The 27,750-nt window shown below is 42.1% G+C and overlaps 1 protein-coding gene across 2 annotated transcripts in view; it reads left to right on the top strand.

Annotated features, from left to right (window-relative positions):
- LOC110537867 (rab11 family-interacting protein 5) overlaps positions 1-15,994 on the top strand; it is a 42,009-nt gene extending 26,015 nt beyond the window's left edge. Inside the window, exons 4-6 of one of the 2 annotated variants that reach the window (XM_021624299.2) lie at positions 1,061-3,745; positions 4,749-4,899; positions 14,292-15,994. In XM_021624299.2, coding sequence (XP_021479974.2) covers positions 1,061-3,745; positions 4,749-4,899; positions 14,292-14,552 — 3,097 coding nt within the window. In that variant the 3' untranslated portion in view covers positions 14,553-15,994. The remainder of the gene's footprint in view (positions 1-1,060; positions 3,746-4,748; positions 4,900-14,291) is intronic. The other variant, XM_021624300.2, reaches the window with a different exon arrangement.
- The last annotated feature ends 11,756 nt before the right edge of the window (positions 15,995-27,750 follow it).

Here is a 27,750-nt window from a genome sequence, read left to right on the forward strand (position 1 = left end):
CAAAGACACGGAGAAATGCATATGATGCAGCTTTCAAGTTGAAGGCGATCGATCTGGCTGTTGGAAAAGGAAATAGAGCTGCTGCACGGGAGCTTGGCCTTAATGAGTCGAGATGGGCGCCGCGAGGCGTCCAGTGCGGTAAGACGTTGGAAACAGCAGCGTGAAGAACTGACTCACTGCAAAAAGACAACAAAAGCTTTCAGAGGGAAGAAAAGCAGATGGCCCAAAGTATTTGCAGCCACTCGACATCAGTGTAAATCGTGCATTTAAGGTGGTGCTCCTTGTTCAGTGGGAGGCTTGGATGACAAGTGGGGAGAAATCCTTCACTAAAACGGGCTGCATGCGAAGAGCAACTTATGGTCAAGTCTGCCAGTGGGCCCTGACAGCGTAGAGCATTGTCAAAAAATCCACTATCATCAACGGGTTTCGAAAGGCTGGACTGCTGCGTGTTGAAGGTTGCAGCATGAGCTCAGCGGGGTATTTGCTTCCGGATGAAAGTGACGAGAGCGACAATGAAAACGATCCAACATCGGATGAAGCAATTCTGAGGCTATTCAACTCCGACACCGAAGGAGATGACTTCAGTGGTTTCAGTGCACAGGAGGAGGAAGATAGTGACCAAGTTCATTTGTTTCAATGTACCGGTAGGCACCTGCAGCTTATAGACATGTGCGGCTTATTTATGTACAAAATACATATTTTTTAATAATTCAGTGGGTGCGGTTTATATTCAGGTGCGCTTAATAGTCCAGCAATTACGGTACTGTCTATAATCTGACAGTAATTCCTGAAATACCAAACTCAGTACATCTTGCTCTTCACCTTGCTTCAGTAATTTGCTAAATGCATTTTTGCTTTTTGTAGTAAACTCCTGTTGCTGTTTTCCATAACCCATTATTGTTTACATTTTGTTGGCATATTCACAAGATAGTCCTCGAATAGACAGTAGTTGGCTGGGTTGCCTTTTTCTCTCTGTGTTAGACAAAGGGAACCCATATTTTAAAATGGGCCAGCTGGCACAGAATTAACAAAGAGGACTGCTTGTGCCTTCCCTCCACAGGCTGGAAGTTTCTCCTAAGGTAGAAAGCGAATCAGACACCCCGCCTCCTCTCCCCCCTCGCTCCCCCATTCCCCTCCAGTGCTCGTCTCCCTCTGCTTCTTTCACTGGCCATTCCTCGCCCGACAGTGCCCATCCAACTAACCCCTTCACTCCCTCTCTCTCTCTGACCCCTGACCCCATCTCTCCCTTCAACCCCTTCCTCCCGCGTATGCAGTGTAACCCCTTTTTTGAGGACCTCATTGCAGAAGAGGGCCAGAAGTCCCCCCCTTTTGCTACCTGCTCCCCCGTCACACCCCTCTGTCATTCCACAGCTTTGCCTAGCGTCACCAGTCCCACCCACGATCCCGCCGTGCAAATTGAAATGGCCGCCATATGGCGAGACCAGCCCAAGCCTGTAGCCAGGCAGACGTCCCTCCCTGCCTTACTTCCGACACCAGCGACGGCTAGCCCCCCCAATCCGTTTACGTCTCGCTCCATATCAGAGAGTGGGGGAGGAGAATGGGATGAGTCCTTTGATGCCTTTGCCTCCAGCAGACTGAATTCGCCAAAGGGCTCTCCTACCAATCACCCTTCAATAGCAACCTCAAGGCAAGCCCAAGTAAGAAGCACTCCTCCATATGAGAGTTACACTATTCCACCCATTGAGGAGATGAGGATGAGTGAAGAAGAAGAGCCTCCACGATTGCCTCCACGGAGGCCCATAATACGGACTCTGGTGAACGAGAGACCTTCTGACAGCTGGTTGCACAGGGGTCAGGAACTGGCGGTGCAGAAAGAGGCCTGTCTCCTGTCACAAACAGGCGCAGCTTCCCTACAGCACACAAGAGAATGGGGGCACAAGAGACACACACCAAGTCCCCACCTGTACCCAAGCCCAGGCAAAGACCTTGTCAGTAGTGACCTGTTGGACTTTCATACCGTACACTCACAACATTATGCCAACATGTCTCCAGAGTCTCCATCTCCATTCAAGTCTGAAGATGAGTTCAAGAAGTTTGACTATGAACCATTACGAGATGAAGATGATAAAATTATATTTACTGAGCAGGACCTATGGCCAGATGCAACAGATTCAATAATATCGTTGGCTTCAGAGGATACGACGGACGCCAGTCCCACTGTAAGAAAATATGCTATTGTAAAGAACACTTCACATTCTGAACTCAAAGACTTATCTCTGCCAGTAATGCTTCTTAATAGTGAAAGGACTGTTGCCGATCTACTGACTAAGTCTTGCCCAAAACACTCTAAATCAGGTCTTAAGACTCTAGACATTGCTTCAACTCCACCAGACCTAACAACGGACTCGTTCTCAATTCACCCAGATAAGCCCACCAAGTCCAGAAACAACAATTATGAATCACCTCCGCTAACCTTAGAAGACCTTAATAAAAACAAAAGTGACTCAGATTTTTGTTTTATTGACTCTGCTTCTGATGCTTCCCCATCTCCATCTGACATGATGACAGTGCATACCCTCAAAAGTTTAGGTGGCATTTGTCCTCAACCTCCACAAGATACTCCCATAGCATTATCTCATGAGCAGATGATGCTATATGCAGAAGATATGCTAATTGTTCAGAAGACTAGTACTATAGACGTCAACTCTGCTGTAATAGTGAACTTACCAGAAGTCTCCTCGCTTTGTCAAGACAATTGTCTAGATGGAGGATGTGAATTGAATACATCACGCAGAGATTCTGCAAGCAATATGAAGAGCATTAGCATTTTTAAGCCTGACAGTCTTAACATAGAGAGAGAGACTGTAGAATTAAAAGACACTCAATCTCCAATGGATAGAAATGGCAACATTACAAAATCAAAGATAGACAGTTCAAAACTAGACCCTTTATGTCATGTTAGATCTTTTCCAGTTTCGTCCCAGATGGAAATGCAACAGGAAGTTGTACGCAATAAACAGGAAGTGAGTCAGCCTCTGGCCAAACGAACCAATCCTGTCAGTGAGTCTTCACCAAGGGGCACTAGTTCTCACAGAAGTCTCAAGGGAATGATACGGGAGCTCCACGGCAACAGTGATGCAAATAGCCCTGGCAAAGGATTAGGTGAGAGCCCTCTTCACCAATCACGGTCTTCTGGGCAAATAATCTCAGAGAGCATTGAAGGACCGTTCTCATATCAACCCACCAAATCTCCTTTTTCCTCACCTTTGTCACCGAATAGAGAGACAACGCTCAAGGCAGCCACATTATTTGTGTCCTCGCAAAAAATACACACACATAGTTCCACTCAGTCAATTCCAAAAGAAAACTGCTTAACGGAACATTCCTCATCCAAATATGCTGGGGCGATCAGCTTTGAAGACCTCCACGCCAAAGTAGCCCCGAACGTGAGAAGCCCCATGAGTGCCAGGTTAAGGCCTGGCACCACAGTGCATGCTTCCAACCCCTGTGCTTCCAACCCCTCCTCTGCTACCCCCTCCCTGGCAACTGAAACTAATGGCCAGGCTAAGCTGCCCCCCACCCCTGTCCCCCCCTCCATACATCACCCCCCGACCGTGAGGCCCAGTACCGGAGCCAGTGCCACCTTGGCTGTGGCCCCCTACACCTCTTCCTTCTTCTCCTCCTCTTCCTCCTACACCACTGCCCAGCCCTTGGTCGATGCACGGCACACACTTTTGCCTGAGGAGACACAGCCAGCTAGCAGCCTGCCCCGACAGGAGAGCAGGTGAGACTTCTCCTCACACTTAAGCGCTGCAGAGTGTACCCACTCAAACTCCTCTTGAGAAAATTAAAATACCAGGTTGGGTTGCCAGTTTGAGTTACCAAATTGGGTTGCCAGGTTGTAGTCAACAATGGGATTAAATAGTTAGACATAGCTCAACTGCTGGCATAACTTGAAAATCTATATATTGTTAGACTGTATTCTAATTTTTCCAAACAAAATACATCGATTTGGTTGCTTTGATTTAATCTATTCAAGTAGCTTCCTTAAGAGGGGTTCTCTAAATTAATCAGTACATCTCCCCTGCCAGTACCACCTGCCCATGCAAACCCATTGTTTGCGACAGTGCATTGTTTTGTGAATTGCTTAATCTTTTATGTTGCTCATCTCACTTCTGTGTTGTTAATTTATGTGTCAAACATTTGTGTTGCTGACTGTCCCATCACATCAAGGAGTCCACAACCACAATCAAAGTCATCATAATGAGAATCTCAGCCTAACCTTGATTCAACAACGGCTTTAGCTCTCTATGCTGTCATTCTGACAGCGTAAATTAAAGCCAAATGGAAGTGCCTTCCTTCACTCTCTCATTAGGTGTAGGATGAAGTTGCCTTTATACGCTGATTTCCCCCACTAATGGTTAAGGTTAGGATTGGGGAGGGAAAGCTGTTCCTAGATCTGTACCTAGGGGAAACTTCACTCTGGAGCCTGTCATTACCTGATACGGCATACCTGCTCTGTGATATACACAAATCAGACAACATGAGCTCTTTTTACACTCTCTTGCTGAAACCTGATGCTAAACACATTTTGTTATCATTTAGAGGACTGATTTGAGGTCTGCATTATATACTGAAAATTCTAAACCCAAGCCAGAGCATTGTTATGAATATTCCCACATACAATGCCAGTGCCTCATATTGTACTGTACTGATTTTCATGTGAAAATGTATATGTACACATAATCCAATGCAGTGAACCTTTGATGGTGGTGTTTCCTCTGCAGCCCCCACCCAGTGAAGCCCTTGACCACCACAGCCAGTCAGGGGGAGAAGAAAGAGTGCCGGTCAGTTCTGGAGAAGCTCAAGTCTTCCATCCACCCAGGCCGCTCTGCCCAGCAGACACTGGCCGTGGCTGAGACTGAGAAGAAGATTGAGGTATAAAAAAGGCCACAAACTCTGCCCAATTCAAATATTTTTCCACTAATGGGTCTTTTGACCAATCACATCAGATCTTTTCACGTCAACTCTTTTTCAGACATATCTGATTGGTCAAAATACCAATTAGTGAAAAAAATAGCTGAATTGGGCTGTCTGTCTAAACGCAGCCAAACTATCACTGCAGAAAAAAACAGAATAGACCAGCATAAATTTAAAGCTGCTATATGCTGGTTTATGCTGGTTCATGATGGTCAGTATGATGCTAGTCAAGCTGGTCTGACCAGCATGCTCTAACTGGTTCTTCTGGCAGACCAGCATGGTCTAGCTGGTCAAGTTGGTCTGACCAGAATGGTCTGGCTGGTTATGCTGGCATACCAGCCTAAGTTGTGTTTTTTATGATGATTGGCATTTGCTGTATTGCTGGGGAGTAGCCTTCACTGTGCTTTTGCTGGTGACCAGCCTTTGCTCTGTTTTGGATACTGGTGACCAGCATAAGCTAAAGCAAAACCAGCATCAAGTCCCATTATGCGGGCTTGCAAACTGATGTTTAAATCCTATTGGAATTCAGCCAGAGTGGATTCCCACAATCTGCATTCAGAATGACTTGCAGGGTTAGAAAAATGAATGAATTAGACTACCTAAACCATTTAAACTGGAACAACCATTTCAGTAACGGGTGCAATAAATCCAACTAGATTGGATTAGTTTATAAAAATGTATGTTATTTATCAACACTGGAGTACCACATACCCTGCAGGCCGGGGGACCCATGGGGGTCTTTTCTCTCAGCGTCATGGCAAAATGTGTAGAATAGCATGAGATTAGCTTTAAAATTGCACATTTTTCTCTCTGCCCCATGGTAATATGTGTAGAATTGCAGGAAATTCGCTTCAAACCAGCAACATTTTCTCTCAGCCTCATAGCAAAATGAAAAGTATGAGATTAGCTATACCTTGCTCACACCTACAGTATACTTTGCTGAGACCACGGGGCCAGTGAAACTGTCAATCAATGTACATGCAAAAACACAGATATTGACAGAAACATTTTTTTTTAAATCTAACTGCAATAGAGCATGCTGGGAAATATCCTAATGATGGGCGGGGTTTTGCAGACCAGCAAAATTCGGATTACTTTAGAGTAGAGGTTGAACGATTTAGATCTTTCAGCGCCAATACAAATACAGATTATTTGAGAACCAAAAAGAGCCGATACCGATTAATCGGACGATTTTTATATATATTTATATATACAGTGCCTTGCGAAAGTATTCGGCCCCCTTGAACTTTGCGACCTTTTGCCACATTTCAGGCTTCAAACATAAAGATATAAAACTGTATTTTTTGTGAAGAATCAACAACAAGTGGGACACAATTATGAAGTGGAACGACATTTATTGGATATTTCAAACTTTTTTAACAAATCAAAAACTGAACAATTGGGCGTGCAAAATTATTCAGCCCCTTTACTTTCAGTGCAGCAAACTCTCTCCAGAAGTTCAGTGAGGATCTCTGAATGATCCAATGTTGACCTAAATGACTAATGATGATAAATACAATCCACCTGTGTGTAATCATGTCTCCGTATAAATGCACATGCACTGTGATAGTCTCAGAGGTCCGTTAAAAGCGCAGAGAGCATCATGAAGAACAAGAAACACACCAGGCAGGTCCGAGATACTGTTGTGAAGAAGTTTAAAGCCGGATTTGGATACAAAAAGATTTCCCAAGCTTTAAACATCCCAAGGAGCACTGTGCAAGCGATAATATTGAAATGGAAGGAGTATCAGACCACTGCAAATCTACCAAGACCTGGCCGTCCCTCTAAACTTTCAGCTCATACAAGGAGAAGACTGATCAGAGATGCAGCCAAGAGGCCCATGATCACTCTGGATGAACTGCAGAGATCTACAGCTGAGGTAGGAGACTCTGTCTATAGGACAACAATCAGTCGTATATTGCACAAATCTGGCCTTTATGGAAGAGTGGCAAGAAGAAAGCCATTTCTTAAAGATATCCATAAAAAGTGTTGTTTAAAGTTTGCCACAAGCCACCTGGGAGACACACCAAACATGTGGAAGAAGGTGCTCTGGTCAGATGAAACCAAAATTGAAATTTTGGCAACAATGCAAAACGTTATGTTTGGCGTAAAAGCAACACAGCTGAACACACCATCCCCACTGTCAAACATGGTGGTGGCAGCATCATGGTTTGGGCCTGCTTTTCTTCAGCAGGGACAGGGAAGATGGTTCAAATTGATGGGAAGATGGATGGAGACAAATACAGGACCATTCTGGAAGAAAACCTGATGGTGTCTGCAAAAGACAGTTTTTTTTCAGTTTTTGATTTGTTAAAAAAGTTTGAAATATCCAATAAATGTCGTTCCACTTCATGATTGTGTCCCACTTGTTGTTGATTCTTCACAAAAAAATACAGTTTTATATCTTTATGTTTGAAGCCTGAAATGTGGCAAAAGGTCGCAAAGTTCAAGGGGGCCGAATACTTTCGCAAGGCACTGTATATATTTGTAATAATGACAATTACAGCATTACTGAATGAACAATGAACACTTTTATTTACATTTTATATAATACATAAACAACATACATTTTGTGTCAAATAAATAATGAAACATGTTCAATTTGGTTTAAATAATGCAAAAACACAGTGTATGAATGCACAATTCCTCCATCAGTGCTCAAACTGTCCGTAATAGGCTGGGAGAGGCTGGACTGAAGGCTTGTAGGCCTGTTGTAAGGCAGGTCCTCACCAGACATCACCGGCAACAACGTCGCCTATGGGCACAAACCCACCGTCGCTGGATCAGACAGGACTGGCAAAAAGTGCTCTTCACTGACTAGTCGCGGTCTTGTCTCACCAGGTGTGAAGGTTGGATTTGCGTTTATCGCTGAAGGAATGCACATTACACTGAGGCCTGTACTCTGGAGTGGGATCGATTTGGAGGTGGAGGCTCCATCATGGTCTGGGGCGGTGTGTCACAGCATCATCGGACTGAGCTTGTTGTCATTGCAGGCAATATCAACACTGTGCATTACAGAGAAGACATCCTCCTCCCTCATGTGGTACCCTTTCTGCAGGCTCATCCTGACATGACCCTGCAGCATGACAATGCCACCAGCCATACTGCTCGTTCTGTGCGTGATTTCTTGCAAGACAGGAATGTCAGTGTTCTGCCAAAGTCAGCGAAGAGTCTGGATCTCAATCCAATTGAGCACGTCTGGGACCTGTTGGATCGGAGGGTGAGGGCTAGGGCCATTCCCCCCAGAAATGTCCGGGACCTTGCAGGTGCCTTGGTGGAAGAGTGGGGTAACATCTCCCAGCAAGAACTGGAAAATCTTGTGCAGTCCATGAGGAGGAGATGGACTGCAGTACTTAATGCAGCTGGTGGCCACACCAGATACTGACTGTTACTTTTGATTTTGACCCCCCCTTTGTTCAGGAACACATTATTACATTTCTGTTTGTCACTTGTCTGTGGAACTTGTTCAGTTTATGTCTCAGTTGTTGAATCTTATGTTCATACAAATATTTACACATGTTAAGTTTGCTGAAAATAAATGCAGTTGACAGTGAGACGACGTTTCTTTTTTTGCTGAGTTTATGTACTGTTAATGTAATTGAACATAGGATATGAAGTACAGTTGAAGTAGGAAGTTTACATACACTTAGGTTGGAGTCATTAAAACTCGTTTTTCAACCACTCCACAAATTTCTTGTTAACAAACTATAGTTTTGGCAAGTCTGTTAGAACATCTATTTTGTGCATGACACAAGTCATTTTTCCAACAATTCTTACCAGACTGATTATTTCACTTAATATTAGCTGTATCACAATTCCAATGTGTTAGAAGTTTACATACACTAAGTTGACTGTGCCTTTAAACAGCTTGGAAAATTCCAGAAAATTATGTCATGGCTTTAGAAGCTTATGATAGGCTAATTGACATCATTTGAATCAATTGGAGGTGTACCTTCAAACTCAGTGCCTCTTTACTTGACATCATGAGAAAATCAAAAGAAATCAGCTAAGACCTCAGGAAAAAATTGTTGAGCTCCACAAGTCTGGTTCATCCTTGGGAGCAATTTCTAAATGCCTGAAGGTACCACGTTCATCTGTACAAACAATAGTATGCAAGTATAAACACCATGGTACTGCACAGCTGTCATACCGCTCAGGAAGGAGACGCGTTCTGTCGCCTAGAGATGAACGTACTTTGGTGCGAAAAGTGCAAATCAATCCCAGAACAACAGCAAAAGACCTTGTGAAGATGCTGGAGAAAACAGGTACAAAAGTATCTATATCCACAGTAAAACGAGTCCTATATCGACATAACCTGAAAGGCCGCTCAGCAAGGAAGAAGTCCCTGCTCCATAACCACCATAAAAAAACAGTCTACGATTTGCAATTGCACATGGGGACAAATATCGTACTTTTTGGAAAAATGTCCTCTGATCTGATGAAGCAAAAATAGAACTGTTTGGCCATAATGACCATCATTATGTTTGCAAGCTGAAGAACACCATCCCAACCGTGAAGCACGGTGGTGGCAGCATCATGTTGTGGGGGTGCTTTGCTGCAGGAGGGACTGGTGCACTTCACAAAATAGATGGCATGAGGCAGGAAAATTATGTGGATATATTGAAGCAACATCTCAAGACATCAGTCTTGGTCACAAATGGGTCTTCCAAATGGAAAATGACCTCAAGCATACTTCTAAAGTTGTGGCAAAATGGATTAAGGACAACAAAGTCAAGGTATTGGAGTGACCATCACAAAGCCCTGACCTCAATCCTATAGAAAATGTGTGGGCAGAACTGAAAAAGCGTGTGCGAGCAAGGAGGCCTACAAACCTGACACAGTTACACAAGCTCTGTTAGGAGAAATGGGCCAAATTTCACCCAACTTATTGTGGGAAGCTTGTGGAAGGCTTCCCGAAACATTTGACCCAAGTTAAACACTTTAAAGTTAATGCTACCAAATACTAATTGAGTGTATGTAAACTTCTGACCCACTGGGATTTTGATGAAAGAAAGAAAAGCTGATATAAATCATTCTCTCCACTATTATACAGATATTTCACATTCTTAAAATAAAGTGGTGATCCTAACTGACCTAAAACAGATCATTTGTACTCAAATTAAATGTCAGGAATTGTGAAAAACTGAGTTTAAATGTAATTGGCTAAGTTGTATGTAAACTTACGACTTCAACTGTATCTTAATGCATTTTTAAAATATATATTTTTCTATTGATAATGACAACTGTGAATTTATATTATTCTTCAAAGCAATTGTAATAAACCAGATAATTGACCCTTGACACGAATGAGAGCTTTTCCTGAAACCAACCAACTTTCTCTTGTCTCATATTTTCTCCTGTTTTACAGGAAACATATGATCTGTTTTCCTGGTCTCAATCCTGGGACTTTTAACAAATACATAATTAACATGATATTTATTTTTTATTACAGGAAATTTTCTTTAACTTTTCTCTCAGCCTCATGGCAAAATGTGTAAATAGCATAAGATTAGCTATAAAACTGCACTTTTTTTCTCTCTGTCCCATAACATGTTGTTGTTATAATAATGTTATCTGGCTTAGGGCTGGCTGACGCTACCACACTTTCATAGACGTTACCCTGCACTTATTGTGTAGACATGTGCTGGATTTATAACATTTTATGAGCTTTTTAAATATTTTTTTCTATTTTACTGATGATTTTGAACCCCTGCTCAGATGAAACCTATCTCCTGGATGAAGCAATTGATTAGTCACTCTCCCCCATCCTCACCTACAGATATTCCTGGCTGGCTGTATAGCATATTTGAGCCAATGCAAACACAACACTATTCATGATATTTAGTTTATTCGGTATATATTTAGTTTATTCGGTATACTGATTCGCTTTTGAAATAAATTCTGAACATGCTGCAAAGCAATTGTGGTCCCACAAGGGAACCTGTTTATGTACTGAACAAAAATATAAATGCAGCATGCAACAATTTCTTTCTTTTTTTTACTGAGTTACAGTTCATATAAGGAAACCAGTCAATTGAAATTCATTCATTAGGTCCTTATCTATGGATTTCACAACAGGGAATACAGATACAGTGGTTCGTCCTTTAAAAGTTGCTGTGTACTGCGGCACAGCTTGCATTGTGCCGCAGAATTGTATGGCATGTTATTTAAGTGTCAACCACTGTTACCGTTAATGCTAGTTAGTGCTAGTTTGACCACCAGAGGGCATCTTTGAGAAGCATTTGATAGCCTTCAATAGTGGCTGTACTAGATAATTTCAAACCTTTTTTTGTAAGAACATAGTATATGGGACTGATATTAGGACATTTTGCTAAATTAATTTGATTGATATTATGGTTTCTTTTCCAAGGGGTTCAATTCCCTGACAGGGAGGAAGGAATAGGCTGTCCTTGTAAATAAGAATTTGTTCTTAACTGACTTGCCTAGTTAAATAAAGGTTACACTAAGAGCATAACAGTTCTACACCATAAGTGTTGGCTAATCAATACCAAAATGGAGATTCAGTGAAAATAAAAATCTCATTGATTTATCAAGACCAGTCCCCATGCTTGTCTCAGAGCAGTGCGAAACGGTGCTAAAATAGTTGTAGCCTAATGCTTCAAATCCTATTGCTTCTAACTTCAATATGCTCTTTAAATAAATAAGACCTACACCACTTTAACAGCACATTACTCAACATTAGTGAGACTCATGTCGCCTACGGTAGGCCAACAGTACATCGAAAAATATGACGTGACTCTCCGCCAATAATTACATATAGAGGATTGGAGGATATTTCTGTAGTAATTCGTTATGGACCCATAACTAAATAAACATTGGCATTTTGAAAAATGATTTTTTATCATTATTTTATTAACGAAAGCATAAAAATGCCATTATTAGTTACATTGTTTTAGTTTGAACGTGCAGACTGGTATTAAGAACAGCAGGAATGTTTCCCTAGTCAGCGCCATTATTAGTGCAATTCCCCTTAAAGTGTTGGCAGCGTGGCGGGGTGGGTGTCAACCCCCCTTCCTCCTCCTCCCTTCCCCATGGGCTAGGTCGGTCTTCTGTGCGCGGCTCTGCGGCCCACCCTGTGCCCCCTGCCCTCGTAGCTTGAACCTTGCGCACTTTCAGTGGATACAGCTGGAGAACTGCAAGGCAATCCCATTGTGCACCACTCGGGAACCATAAACAATTGTCCTGCTAATAACAGGGTTAATAATATATCTGTGAGAATATCCAAGGGGCTTTTATGTAATTCAAAATTAATTAATAATAATAATTGCTTTGTTTAAACAATAATATTTTGGAGATGATTTCATTTTCAAATAACATAAAATGAGCGAGAAAAGGCCATTCTTGAACACGGGGGTGAGACATTGTTGCTAATTTGTAAATAAAGCCAGTTTGTTATTTAGAATGATTTATTTCTGTTTTTAGAGGAAGAGAAACCAAAAACCTGCAGTCGTCACAGCACGGTCGAGGACAGCACGGGTATTGAACCAGCATCTGTAGCAACACAGTTTGCAGTGTCTTCGACCATTGCGCCACTCAGGCACTGTACAATGTGACAGGTCGGGACTGGGCTAGTGCTAATAACAGGGTTAATAATATATCTGTGAGAATATCCAAGGGGCTTTTATGTAATTCAAAATTAATTAATAATAATAATTGCTTTGTTTAAACAATAATATTTTGGAGATGATTTCATTTTCAAATAACATAAAATGAGCGAGAAAAGGCCATTCTTGAACACGGGGGTGAGACATTGTTGCTAATTTGTAAATAAAGCCAGTTTGTTATTTAGAATGATTTATTTCTGTTTTTAGAGGAAGAGAAACCAAAAACCTGCAGTCGTCACAGCACGGTCGAGGACAGCACGGGTATTGAACCAGCATCTGTAGCAACACAGTTTGCAGTGTCTTCGACCATTGCGCCACTCAGGCACTGTACAATGTGACAGGTCGGGACTGGGCTACAGTACTACAGTAAGAGCAAAATAATCCAAACAAAATAAAATAAAAACCTTAGTGTAACAATCAGTTATAGGTTTTAGTAAGTAATACTGAAGTCGTGCACAATTATCAGTTCCTATTTAGGTTTTTGTCACCCATTCATTGACAGTTAGAGACTCAGTAGGACCCAAAAGCATAATCAGTGCTCTAACTCCCCCCTGCGCTGGTCTGGAGCAATGAAGTGGTGACACAGGGTACCGTACTAAACCACAAATGACCTCAAAGTCGCGCAACATAATCGCAAAACTTTTAGTGGAGCAACCACTGTATGCATCTGTTGGTTACAGATCCCTTTAAAAAAACAGGGTAGGGGCGTGGATCAGAAAACCAGTCAGTATCTGGTGTGGCAACCATTTGCCTCATGCAGCGCGACACATCTCCTTTGCATAGAGTTGGTCAGGATGTTGATTGCAGCCTGTGGAATGTTGTGCGAAGTTTCTGGATATTGATGGGAACTGAAACACGCTGTCGTACACGTCGATCCAGAGCATCCCAATGGGTGACATGCCTGGTGAGTATGCAGGCCATGGAAAAATACATTTTCTGCTTCCAGGAATTGTTTACAGATCCTTGTGATATGGGGCCGTGCATTATCATGCTGAAACATGAGGTGATGGCTGCAGATGTATGGCACGATCTCTGTGCATTCAAATTGCCATTGATATAATGCAATTGTGTTCGTTGTCCGTAGTTTATGCCTGCCCATACCATAACCCATTATTGACTGTACGTTTCATCCCATGTGTAACTCTGTTGTTGTTTTTGTCGCACTGCTTTGCTTTATCTTGGTCAGGTCGCAGTTGTAAATGAGACCTTGTTCTCAACTGGCCTACCTGGTTAAATTAAGGTGAAATAAATAAAAAATATATTTTAAAAAACACGGCCACCATGGGGCACTTTGTTCACAACGTTTACATCATGTAAACAAATTTGTGCACAACATTTGAGCTTTTTGTGCGTATAGAACATTTTATTTCAGCTCATTAAATATGCAACTAACACTTTACATGCTGCGTTTCTATTTGTTCAGTATAGAAACAGTATCCACACATTACAAATGAATCATTGAATATAGTAAAGGATAAAAAGTCCATGAATTTACATAATGATACATTATCTACTTTGGGAAAACTGGGCAGTTCAATTCTATGGAAAAGGTTTTGGTCATGTTCTATTACCTGACAGCAATATATTTTATTAATTGTGTCCCTCCTCTTGTTAATCTGTTTTTCCACATTCTATGTCACAGATCCAGAACAGTGATTACTTCAAGATATGAATGAATGACGAATTCTCAAAGTATTCATACAGGGCCTGTGTTTGTCTTCTCAGGAATCGTTAGCAGACAGCTCTGCCCAGTACGAGCAGCTGACAAACATGGAGCTGATTTCCCTTCTGCTGCAGCAGGAGATGGATATGGAGAAGCAGCAGGTGGCCTCCGACCAGCAGGCGGCAATGCTGGAGAAACACGAGGCGGAGCTGAAGAAGATCAAGGCACAGGTGCGCGACCTAGAGGACTACATCGACAAGCTGCTGGTGCAGATCATGGAGCAGACACCCACACTCCTCCAAGTGCGCTCCCGGCACAAGTGACCACTAGTGCTAGTGTGTGCACATATAATCAGTATAATATAGGGCCATGGTCACCATCAAACCTCTTCCTGGAGAGCTCCTAGGATGAGCAGACAATTGTTCCAGCTCAGTCCCTATAATAGTGCATTTAACTAGATTTGGTGGTCAGTTGTTTAGCCAATCAGGTGTTATAGTGCAAGGCATGAAACAAAAGCCTGCACATCCAAGTAGTTCTTGCGGACCAGGGTTGGTTACCAATGTTCCAGGGTCAGGTGTAGTCCAACACATCCCGAAGCAATTACTAAATCTCACAACCATCCAGGTTTCACTGCTGATACCCTGCCCTGTTGATATAGACACAATATTACCCATGTGCATGCTTGCTAGTGCTTTACACTCGCTACTTAGGATAAGGAGAGTGACAGCTTTTATCAAATGTACTGCAAGAATTCTTATAAATGTGCATTGATGAAGAAATAGAAAATGTCTTCCTATTCATAAAGTGTACAGTAAATGTAATATTCAGTGGTATAAATTGTTCTTACGTGATATGACATTGCATAAAATTCAGAAAACATTGAAGTTTTTGAATTAGTATAATAATGACCCAAATTGTCTTCATCGTGGTAAATACTGTCATTATTTGGCATAAGACTCAAAAACAGACTGACCCGAGGAGAATTCCACTGAACTTAAATTTGTTTACATGGAGAAATGTGAGCTTCAGCTAGTGTCATATTGTGTAAATTATTATAAAAAATATATAAAAATGAAAATGCATGAAGACAGATGTCTTAAATAGACTGCTTTGAAGGAAATTCCGCTGAACTCAAATTTGTTAAAGTGGAGAAAGATTAACTTGAGCTAGTGTCATATTTTGTAAATGATTATAAATATATATATATATGTGAAAAGAATATATAGGTAAACCATGTGAAAAATAGATAAACATTTGGTAAGAGAACAATGATTTCTTATACGATGCTGCTGTATGAAAAGCCAAAACTAACAAGCGCTAATGATTTTTTTTTCTCCTATTTAAGAAAAATAATAATAATTCATTTTGCAACATGACACCTTTCTCTCAACATGAATTTGAGAATGTATGCAAGTTGAAATATCCTCGGCTTTGATATAATTTACTATTCATTGATGAAGTGTGTGCAAAGAATAAAGTGACAAATGTTCATGTGATAAAGGTAGGTACTCCAAAATGAATTCAAAGGCATTGATTTATGCTAAGTTAGGTATATTTTCACATTTTGGTTTAATTTGAAAAGAGAATGAATACAATTACAGATATTTTTGGGGGCTAATCATTTTTTATATGACATTGTATTATGGTATTATTTAGTGCAGTACGTCAATACAGTACTATAATTAAAATGCTATTCATGACCTAAGCACTGTAACATGTGAAATAAAGACAATTGCTTATCAAATGATTCAGAATTTTTTTTATCCTCAAACTTGTTTACATTATACTTGTACAAGTCCTTATGCATGAGTAGTCTAAATATTGTGAAAATCCAAGTTGCCCTTGTTTTCACAGCCCATATATAATGAAAGGAATGCTGATTGCTGACAGTATAATATTATGCTGACAATTAAGTATTGCAGACATCTTCTTTCTAATGGCAGTGCAGGGCACTGCTATGTCTGCTTAGTATTGATTTCCACTCCCCTTGTTCCATTTTGGTTTGAGCACATTATCAGAATGAACGTACAGTAGGAATCTGCATGCTGTTTTACCCCATGCCCTTTGACTTCCATTTTTGTTTCCATCACTTCCATCCAAACTCGGCAGGAAAAGCTCTATGGGATATAATGTTATTCACCCCCCCCCCCCCCCCCCCCAGTAATTACATGTACAGGTAACTGCCAAAATAATGGGCTAAACAGTTGAGAAAAACCCAATCAATGACCCAAATGGTTGCCCAATCAGGCAGGCTTTTGGGAGGTTATTCAAATGGCATAGGCTATTCACTGCAATGTACAGCCTAGAATATAGTTTTGAACTAACTTGAAAACAATAATTCTAAACAAAATTATACATTTTTTTGTCCCTAAAAACTGAAACAATATCACAAGCTTTTTAAGCTGAGTACCCAGGGACTGGGAGGGAGCGCGCTCAGCACAGCCTTATGAGCACAGTGTAGGCTACCTATAGTTGCAGCCTGGTCTCATAGACAACATAACATAGTAAATGTAAATTCAGAACAACAAAATGTGTATAATGTTACGTTTGATATGGTTACATAAGACAGATGGTTATTTAGGGGGGTGGATGCATGGGTGTTTGTATAATATGAACGTCTATCAACCCAAAGGTTGTGAGTTCAAATCTCATGTTTAGCATTTTCGCTAAATAGCAACTTAGCATCAGTTGCTGGGACCTCTACTATCTGTCCAGTTATCCTGCCGAACAAGGCCGGGTCTGAGGAGCTGCTTGGCGTAGCAATCATTGAGAGAGGATATCAGTTCTGTATGTGAATCCATGATAACAATGACAGAGAAATCAGATTATCTCGAGGGACAATCAAGGCGGAACATGGTTGTGGACAGAATTGCAGAATCTCCACGAGGCCTGGACAGAGTCTGAGGCCAAAGTGAGGGAAATAATCTTGGAGAAACTGAAGATGGACCACAGGAAGATTGAGGTGGAGCACGCCCACAAGACTGGAAAACCTAACACCGGCCCAGGTGACAGGTGACAGGCCCAGGCCGATAATGGTCAAGTTCCTGAGGTTCAAGGACAAGGTAGCTGTTCTGGAAAGAGCCATCTATCCTGAAGCTGTGCGCCAGAAGAAAGAACTTATCCCAGCCATTAAAGCTGTGTGAAGACATTGATTACATCTGCTATGACATGCTCATTGTTCACCATCCATCCCAAAAGCCTGGAAGGGATAAGTGAGTGTCAACCCCGCAACGCACACACACACACACACACACACACACACACACACACACACACACACACACACACACACACACACACACACACACACACACACACACACACACACACACACACACACACACACACACACACACCAACTGATTAATGCACTGCTGAATGTATATGTTTTCTCTTGCTTTGTTTGCTCTTTGCCATATTGTGATAATCTCTGATAAAGTACACAGGAAAGGGCTGAAAATAGCCCATATTAATATATGTAGCCTTAGAAATAAGGTTAATGAAATCAATTACTTGCTAACATCAGATAACATTCATATATTAGCCATTTCTGAGACTCACTTAGATAATTCATGATACAGCAGTAGCAATACAAGGATATAACATTTATAGAAGAGACAGGAGATCCTTTGACTGACGGCGCCGGAGAAGATGACTGACGTTTTACTTGCTCCTAACCAATTGTGTTTTTATGTTTGTTTTTTTGCGTGGTTTGTAACTTATTTTTGAACTTATTTTTTAAATAATGTTGCTGCTACCGTCTCTTACGACCAAAAATAACTTCTGGACATCAGAACAGCGATTACTCACCACGAACTGGCAGAAGCTTTTTTTCCTTTAACGAGTCCGATGATCCCGATGTGAACGACATACTGCTTTCCCGGGAACAGGCCCAAATCCCTGTCATATGCATGAAGAGACGATGGAGAAAGAGAGGACGGAGGTTGAGCTTCCTTCTGAGAATTTGTAGGCAATCGAATAAACCCCCCTACCTTCCATTCTACTAGCTAACGAACAATAATTGGAAAATAAAATGGACGACCTATGAGGAAGATTAAACCGCCAATGGAATATTAAAAACTGTAATATCTTATGCTTCATGGAGTCATGGCTGAACGATGACGTTGCCTAGTTAAATAAAGGTTCAATAAAAACATATAAATAAATTATCAACATACAGCTGGTTATACGCTGTATCGGTAGGATAGAACAGCGGCATCAGGTAAGACAAGGGGTGGCGGACTATGCATATATGTAAACAAGAGCTGGTGCACGATATCTAAGGAAGTCTCAAGGTTTTGCTCGCCTGAGGTAGAGTATCTCATGATGAGCTGTAGACCAAACTATCTACCTAGAAAGTTTTCATCTGTATTTTTCGTAGCTGTCTACATCACAACACAGACCGATGCTGGCACTACGACTGCACTCAATGAGCTGTATTCTGCCGTAAGCAAACAGGAAAACGCTCATCCAGAGGTGGCACGCCTATTGGCCACCTTTACTCCACACACAGAGACGCGTACAAGGCTCTCCCTCCATTTGGCTAATCTACCATAATTCAGTGGTTCATCAGTAAGTGCATCGATGATGTTGTCCACACAGTGACCGTACGAACATACCCCAACCAGAAGCCATGGATTACAGGCAACGTCCGCACTGAGCTAAAGGCTAGAGCTTCCGCTTTGAAGGAGCGGGACTCTAACCCGGAAGCTTCTAAGAAATCCCACTGTAACAAAGTGTCAATACAGGACTAAGATCAAATCGTACTACACTGGCAGATGTGGCAGGGCTTGAAAACCATTACAGACTACAAAAGGGAAGCAGAGCCAAGAGCTGTCAAGTGACACGAGCGTACCAGACGAGTTAAACTACTTCTAAGCTCGCTTAGAGGCAAATAACACTGAAACATGCATGAGAGTACAAGCTGTTCCAGACGACTGTGTGAACACGCTCTCCGCAGCAGATGTGAGTAAGACCTTTAAACAGGTCAACATTCACAAGGCCGCAGGGCTAGACAGATTACCAGGACGTGTACTGCAAGCATACGCTGACCAACTGGCAAGTGTCTTCACTGACATTTTCGTGAACCCGAACCCTCCAAGATTCCCTCACAGTTCCTCAATAGCTGTCCCTCAACCATTCGAGACCCCTCCCACAGTCCCCCCAGGAAGAAAATATAAAATAAAAAATACAATTAATTCTATTCCCCAACCCCAAGGACCCCCCAATGCACCAACAACCAAGAGAATGAACTAAAGAGAAAAAAGGAAAAGACAGAAGAAAACAGCAAACAACAATGCAAAAAAATAAAATTAAAAAAGAATACATTTAAAACAAAGGACATCAAGGATGTCGTGTCTTTGGGTATGCCGGATTAAGTGATATGACATGCTATTCTATAAAATCCTTTCTCTGTAATTAATATTACCTGATTGAGCTAATCATGTAAATGTAATTAACTAGAAAGTATGGGCACCACTAAATAATATTTATAGAGCTGTTATCTTCCGAATAAACTCTTAAAAGGCCTAGTAATATTTACATCAATAGCAGTCAATATTAATTGTCACCTTATTTCAATCTCATCTGAAAGTTGTAAATTCTTGGTTATCTTCACGAACCCTGGCTAACAAGTTGAATCAGCAATGGAAAATTGGGTTTAATTATTTATTTACTAAATACCTAACTACACACAGAATTACATATACACAGAATTAATCATACCTTGATTACAAATTATGTCATAAAGGAAAACATCCCTAGCGGACGGAACAGATATGACAACTTGTTACACAATGAAAAGGGGGCTGGGTTTGAGTGAAAGAGCGGGAAGACTGAAGAACAAAGGGAGAAGCAATGTCTCAATCGGGCCGTAGGCAGCTACTCTATCGTAAATACAGAATCTTATGCAATCTAAATTACTGCCCATTTGGAAAAGGAAAATGGAATAAATATTTACTCTGAGCTGCGCTGGTGGTGGTAGATGGAAGGCCGTGTTGCCCAACAGAGTCCTTTGAAGAGTGTCTCTGGTGGATAAGGGAAACGTTGTAGTGTCATCGTTGTGTGGTAGACGGCATACTCTGTCTGTTCTCTCCTAGCCCACGTTTACAGCAGTCTCTGCTAACTCAACGGCTAGGAGGTATCACTTCTGTAGTGAATAAGAGTTCAAAGTTCATACCATTCGCAACCAAAGCTCACACAGAGGTTGGCTTCGTTCTATAGTTATTATCTGAATCCTTCTGACATCGGATCGTCATCCTAATGTACCTGGAACAGTTATTATCTGAACCCTTCTGACATCGGACCGTCATCCTAATGTACAGGAGGTTACATTTTCGTCAAGGGCTTTTATATAGTGGAGGGAGAAGGGTGTGTTTCATAGTTTATAGCCCATGTCTCTTCACAGGGGCGGCCAATGATTGAGCAGAGCCCTAACCTTATGAAAACCCAAATCTCTCATTTGGAAGCTAAAATTACATTGAATCTTTTCACCAATAATTGTATATTTATACATTTGAATTGCACAACAATTCCATGTGAATCTGATAACTATACTGTGTAGACTTTCCCAGATACATCAGTCATAATGTCTCAGATGACAACCGAACATACATCATATTCATTAAGTACCAACGCATATTATCAACTGGTTCTATTACCGAAATATGGTTCCTTTCCCTCCACTTGTTTGATGTCCCAGACTCTCTGTTTAACAAAGGCTATTCAAGAGTCCCTCTGTAGAGTCAAGAGAGAGGGACGAGAGAAAGGTATTTAAGGCGGGGGTCATAAACCTTACCCACGAACGTCATGACAAGGACAACTAAAATCATAACAGCAATGACAATTGTATATGTTTGAGTGCCTGTCTGGCACTATTACATGTATATGTGTGTTCTTCTATGTGTTTATTTGAATGAGTGTGTGTGTATATGCATGTGTACAAACACCTGCACGGCATCAGCCTCAGGCAAACCGGCATTAGTTGTAAAAACACTGCCACTTAGTGTCATTCAAATGTACTTTTGATTATGATTTATTTTGACTTTAAATTATTATTATTTTTATCTTTTATCTTTGACAATCATTCTCTCTCTTACACTTGTCTCCAATTCCACATACCAACCCCTCAGCTTCCTTCATCCCATCCCATCTATCTCTGCTGGCCACCCACTTCGGGTTTCTACGCAACACATATCTTTCAACTATACTGTGATGTTTAATGTACAATTTCAATCTATCGGATCGAATAGAATCCACAGATTGCGAGTTGAAGATAAATACTTTTACTAAGAGTATTAGTATATTAGTAATTGACTGACCAGGTCTCTCCAGATCTCCTAACAGTACTATTGTTAGGGTCAATTTTAGATCAATGCTATGTATTTTCAGTCATGGCTGAACCTGCAACCAGAAACAGGCTACCTGAGGGCAATACCAAAATAAATGGTCTATTGATTCTGTATCCTCACAACAAAATCTGCAGAGCTTCGATGATTTCATGCCCCAAATATTCAACATTTTGTTGGTGGCAAGATTTCTATATAATCATTTTAGCAGAAAAGCACGAAGTCTTGCGTTGTTTTATACACTGCTCAAAAAATAAAGGGAACACTAAAATAACACATCCTAGATCTGAATGAATGAAATATTCTTATTAAATACTTTTTTCTTTACATAGTTGAATGTGCTGACAACAAAATCACACAAAAATTATCAATGGAAATCAAATTTATCAACCCATGGAGGTCTGGATTTGGAGTCACACTCAAAATTAAAGTGGAAAACTACACTACAGGCTGATCCAACTTTGATGTAATGTCCTTAAAACAAGGCTCAGTAGTGTGTGGGGCCTCCACGTGCCTGTATGACCTCCCTACAACGCCTGGGCATGCTCCAGATGAGGTGGCGGATGGTCTACTGAGGTATCTCCTCCCAGACCTGGACTAAAGCATCCGCCAACTCCTGGACAGTCTGTGGTGCAACGTGGCGTTGGTGGATGGAGCGAGACATGATGTCCCAGATGTGCTCAATTGGATTAAGGTCTGTGGAACGGGCGGGCCAGTCCATAGCATCAATGCCTTCCTCTTGCAGGAACTGCTGACACACTCCAGCCACATGAGGTCTAGCATTGTCTTGCATTAGGAGGAACCCAGGGCCAACCCCACCAGCATATCGTCTCACAAGGGGTCTGAGGATCTCATCTCGGTACCTAATGGCAGTCAGGCTACCTCTGGCGAGCACATGGAGGCCCCCCAAAGAAATGCCACCCCACACCATGACTGACCCACCGCCAAACCGGTCATGCTGGAGGATGTTGCAGGCAGCAGAACGTTCTCCACGGCGTCTCTAGACTCTGTCACGTCTGTCACATGTGCTCAGTGTGAACCTGCTTTCATCTGTGAAGCGCACAGATTTGCCAATCTTGGCGTTCTCTGGCAAATGCATGGTGTTGGGCTGTAAGCACAACCCCCACCCTCACGGAGTCTGTTTCTGACCGTTTGAGCAGACACATGCACTGGCAGTGGCACTGCTCTGGCAGTGCTCCTCCTGCTCCTCCTTGCACAAAGGTGGAGGTAGCGGTCCTGCTGCTGGGTTGTTGCCCTCCCACGGCCTCTTCTACGTCTCCTGATGTACTGGCCTGTCTCCTGGTAGCGCCTCCATGCTCTGGACACTACGCTGACAGACACAGCAAACCTTCTTGCCACAGCTCGCATCTATGTGCCATCCTGGATGAGCTGCACTACCTGAGCCACTTGTGTGGGTTGTAGACTCCGTCTCATGCTAGCACTAGAGTGAAAGCACCGCCAGCATTCAAAAGTGACCAAAACATCAGCCAGGAAGCATAGGAACTGAGAAGTGGTCTGTGGTCACCACCTGCAGAACCACTCCTTTATTGGGGGTGTCTTGCTAATTGCCTATAATTTCCACCTGTTGTCTATTCCATTTGCACAACAGCATGTGAAATTTATTGTCAATCAGTGTTGCTTCCTAAGTGGACAGTTTGATTTCACAGAAGTGTGATTGACTTGGAGTTACATTGTGTTATTTAAGTGTTCCCTTTATTTTTTTGAGCAGTGTATAAACGTATAGACAAATACATAAAAAAGATAGACAAACAATAAACACATTAATAAAACAGTTCAACAATAGAGAGGGAGAAGAGAAAAGAGAGAAAAAGAGAGTGCGAGAGGAGAGCGAGATCAGGTGTGTGTGTGTACAGTGGGGGAAAAAAAGTATTTAGTCAGCCACCAATTGTGCAAGTTCTCCCACTTAAAAAGATGAGAGAGGCCTGTAATTTTCATCATAGGTACACTTCAACTATGACAGAAAAATGACAAAAAATCACATTGTAGGATTTTTAATGAATTTATTAGCAAATTATGGTGGAAAATAAGTATTTGGTCACCTACAAACAAGCAAGATTTCTGGCTCTCACAGACCTGTAACTTCTTCTTTAAGAGGCTCCTCTGTCCTCCACTCCTTACCTGTATTAATGGCACCTGTTTGAACTTGTTATCAGTATAAAAGACACCTGTCCACAACCTCAAACAGTCACACTCCAAACTCCACTATGGCCAAGACCAAAGAGCTGTCAAAGGACACCGGAAACAAAATTGTAGACCTGCACCAGGCTGGGAAGACTGAATCTGCAATAGGTAAGCAGCTTGGTTTGAAGAAATCAACTGTGGGAGCAATTATTAGGAAATGGAAGACATACAAGACCACTGATAATCTCCCTCGATCTGGGGCTCCACGCAAGATCTCACCCCGTGGGGTCAAAATGATCACAAGAACAGTGAGCAAAAATCCCAGAACCACACGGGGGGACCTAGTGAATGACCTGCAGAGAGCTGGGACCAAAGTAACAAAGCCTACCATCAGTAACACACTACGCCGCCAGGGACTCATATCCTGCAGTGCCAGACGTGTCCCCCTGCTTAAGACAGTACATGTCCAGGCCAGTCTGAAGTTTGCTAGAGAGCATTTGGATGATCCAGAAGAAGATTGGGAAATGGTCAAATGAAACCAAAATATAACTTTTTGGTAAAAACTCAACTCATCGTGTTTGGAGGACAAAGAATGCTGAGTTGCATCCAAAGAACACCATACCTACTGTGAAGCATGGGGGTGGAAACATCATGCTTTGGAGCTGTTTTTCTGCAAAGGGACCAGGACGACTGATCCGTGTAAAGGAAAGAATGAATGGGGCCATGTATCGTGAGATTTTGAGTGAAAACCTCCTTCCATCAGCAAGGGCATTGAAGATGAAACGTGGCTGGGTCTTTCAGCATGACAATGATCCCAAACACACCGCCCGGGCAACGAAGGAGTGGCTTCGTAAGAAGTATTTCAAGGTCCTGGAGTGGCCTAGCCAGTCTCCAGATCTCAACCCCATAGAAAATCTTTGGAGGGAGTTGAAAGTCCATGTTGCCCAGCAACAGCCCCAAAACATCACTGCTCTAGAGGAGATCTGCATGGAGGAATGGGCCAAAATACCAGCAACAGTGTGTGAAAACCTTGTGAAGACTTACAGAAAATGTTTGACCTCTGTCATTGCCAACAAAGGGTATATAACGAAGTATTGAGATAAACTTTTGTTATTGACCAAATACTTATTTTCCACCATAATTTGCAAATAAATTCATAAAAAATCCTACAATGTGATTTTCTGGATTTTTCTTCTCATTTTGTCTGTCATAGTTGAAGTGTACCTATGATGAAAATTACAGGCCTCTCTCATCTTTTTAAGTGGGAGAACTTGCACAATTGGTGGCTGACTAAATACTTTTTTGCCCCACTGTATGTATAAGTCCGTATGTGTAAGCAAGCATGTAATTGAGTATGTGTGTGTTCATATCCACTTCATAATGTTCAGACCATTTTACAGTTCCCATACCTTCTTTTTTCCTCCGTAAACTGAAGTGCCTGTAGAATTTAGTACAGCCACAGTGTTATGGAGCTGTCTCGGAATAGCTGTCCATCTATAAAGAGTTAGTCCACAATGATAACGGCACGCCTACCATCCTTCCTTTGTTGTCTTTGTACCGGATACATTCTCTTACAAAGTTTATTTTATCTCCCTTGGAAATTTGTCATTGAGACCAAATTTGGTCCCTTTAAGCTCCCTTCCTCTGCTTTTGATCAGCTCCTTTTTTTGGTAGTCTTCAAATTTTGCGATGATCAGTTGGGGACCCTTGGTCTTGTTGCTCTGAGCTCCAAGTCTGTGTACTCGGTGGAAAGCCACCTTGTTTACAGTCTCTATAGGAAGTTTCAAGGCGAATTGCATGAATTCTCTGACCACGCCCACTGGATTATTGGATGCGTCTTCAGAAATCCCAGAAAAAAAATATTTTCATGCATGCTACGATTTTGTATGTCTAGTAGCGACTCCTTCATCACCCTGTATTCCCTGAGTAGACGGTCCATGTTGGAATCGTGAATTTTTACCTTGAATGTGATTGTCTTGTTTTCTCTTTGGAGCGTGAGAATTTCACTCCTCACACAACCTTTCCAGTGTTGCATGGATTCCAGCCAGAGCACTAGCCTCTACCTCAATGGTAAGTAAATCATCCGTGCCTGTAGATGAATCTTTTCTTTTTTTTTTGTCGGGTTAAAATTATTTTGTGAGGTGGTCGGATCGTTCCATGAAGGAGTATGTTGTTCCTCCATTGCGTAAAGCTGTTGGTACTTGTTGATTTCCCTCAGGATCTCCTTCGTGTCCAGATTGGCTCTTTACTGTAACCAGTTGTTTTACGAAAACATAACAATGAGTCTTTCCCACGATGACGACAGGTGTCTGTAGTACAGCCAGCTAGCACTCGCGGAATCCACACACAAAAATGAACACAAACTTGCAGTCCCAGCCGTAAAGACTAACCGTGTCATGGAATCCTTAGCAACAAAACTTTAGTTTGGATTAAAATTGATTTAATGAAAATGTTTTAATGATAGCGTATTGAGGCTGATGATGTATTGACGTATGGCCCTCCAGGGGTTTGCGTCTTCATTAACTCCAACTGGTGTGCTAATTTCAGGGCGGTGGAAGTATCAAGCCACTTTTCCCCTGTCTTGGAATATCTGATGGTCAAATGAGGACCCTTCTACCTCCTGAGGAAGTTTTCAGCTGTTAATGTGTCTGCTGTATACATTCCACCTCAGGATGATAAAAATAAGCTGCCTCTTAACAAACTGTACCAGGCTATAAACAAGCAGGAAACCTCATACCCAGAGGCTGCCTTTATTGTTGCCGACGATTTTAATTTCACGTCACAAAGACACATGATTCCCAGCTTCCATCAACATGTCTCCAATGCCTCTAGGTGCAATAAAGTTCTAGACCACTGCTATTCTACTTATAAGCAAGCATACCTCATCTGCCATTCAGCAAATTAGATCATGACTCCCTACTTATTGTTTCTTATTTACAAGCAGAAGCTGAAACAATAAGCACCCGTGATTCGCTCCATTGAGAAATGGTCAACAGAATCAGAGGGTATGCTACAGGACTGCTTTGCTAGCGCTGATTGGAATATTGTTTTGAGACTCCGCCGATAATGTCAACGAGCTAACCACCTCTGTCACCGGCTTCATTATAACATTGTACCCACGGTGAGGGTTCGCTGCTTCCCAAGTCAAAAGCCCCGGAATAACACTGAGGTTGGTGCTAAACTAAAGAGCAGGGCTACCGCACACAGAGTTACAGAAGACAACCCTGATACTATGGCCAAAGACAGGAATAAGTACAAGGCCCGCTATAACCTCTACAGAGTAATCAAATGAGCAAAAGGACACTATGGGAATAAGGTGGAATCATAAACTCAGCAAAAAAAGAAACGTCCTCACACTGTCAACTGCGTTTATTTTCGGCAAATTTAACATGTGTAAATATGTGTGTGAACATAAGATTAAACAACGGAGACATAAACTGAACAAGTTCCACAGACATGTGACTAACAGAAATTTAATAATGTGTCCCTGAACAAAGGGGGTTCAAATTCAAAAGTAACAGTCAGCATCTGGCGTGGCCACCAGCTGCATTAAGTACTGCAGTGCATCTCCTCAAAGACTGCACCAGATTTGCCAGTTCTTGCTGTGAGATGTTACCCCACTCTTCCACCAAGCCACCTGCAAGTTCCCAGACATTTCTGGGGAAATGGCCCTAGCCCTCACCCTCTGATCCAACAAGTCCCAGACATGCTCAATGGGATTGAGATCCGGGCTCTTCTCTGGCCATGGCAGAACACTCACATTCCTGCCTTGCAGGAAATCACGCACAGAACGAGCAGTATGGCTGGTGGCATTGTCATGCTGGAGGGTCATGTCAGGATGAGCCTGAAGGAAGGGTACCACATGATGGAGGAGGATGTCTTCCCTGTAACGCACAGCGTTGAGATTGCCTGCAATGACAAGCTCAGTTCGATGATGCTGTGACACACCGCCCCAGACCATGATGGACCCTCCACCTCCAAATCGATCCTGCTCCAGAGTACAGGCCTTGGTGTAACGCTCATTCCTTCGACG

Source organism: Oncorhynchus mykiss, chromosome 12 (assembly GCF_013265735.2).
Source record: "Oncorhynchus mykiss isolate Arlee chromosome 12, USDA_OmykA_1.1, whole genome shotgun sequence".
Lineage (NCBI taxonomy): Eukaryota > Metazoa > Chordata > Actinopteri > Salmoniformes > Salmonidae > Oncorhynchus > Oncorhynchus mykiss.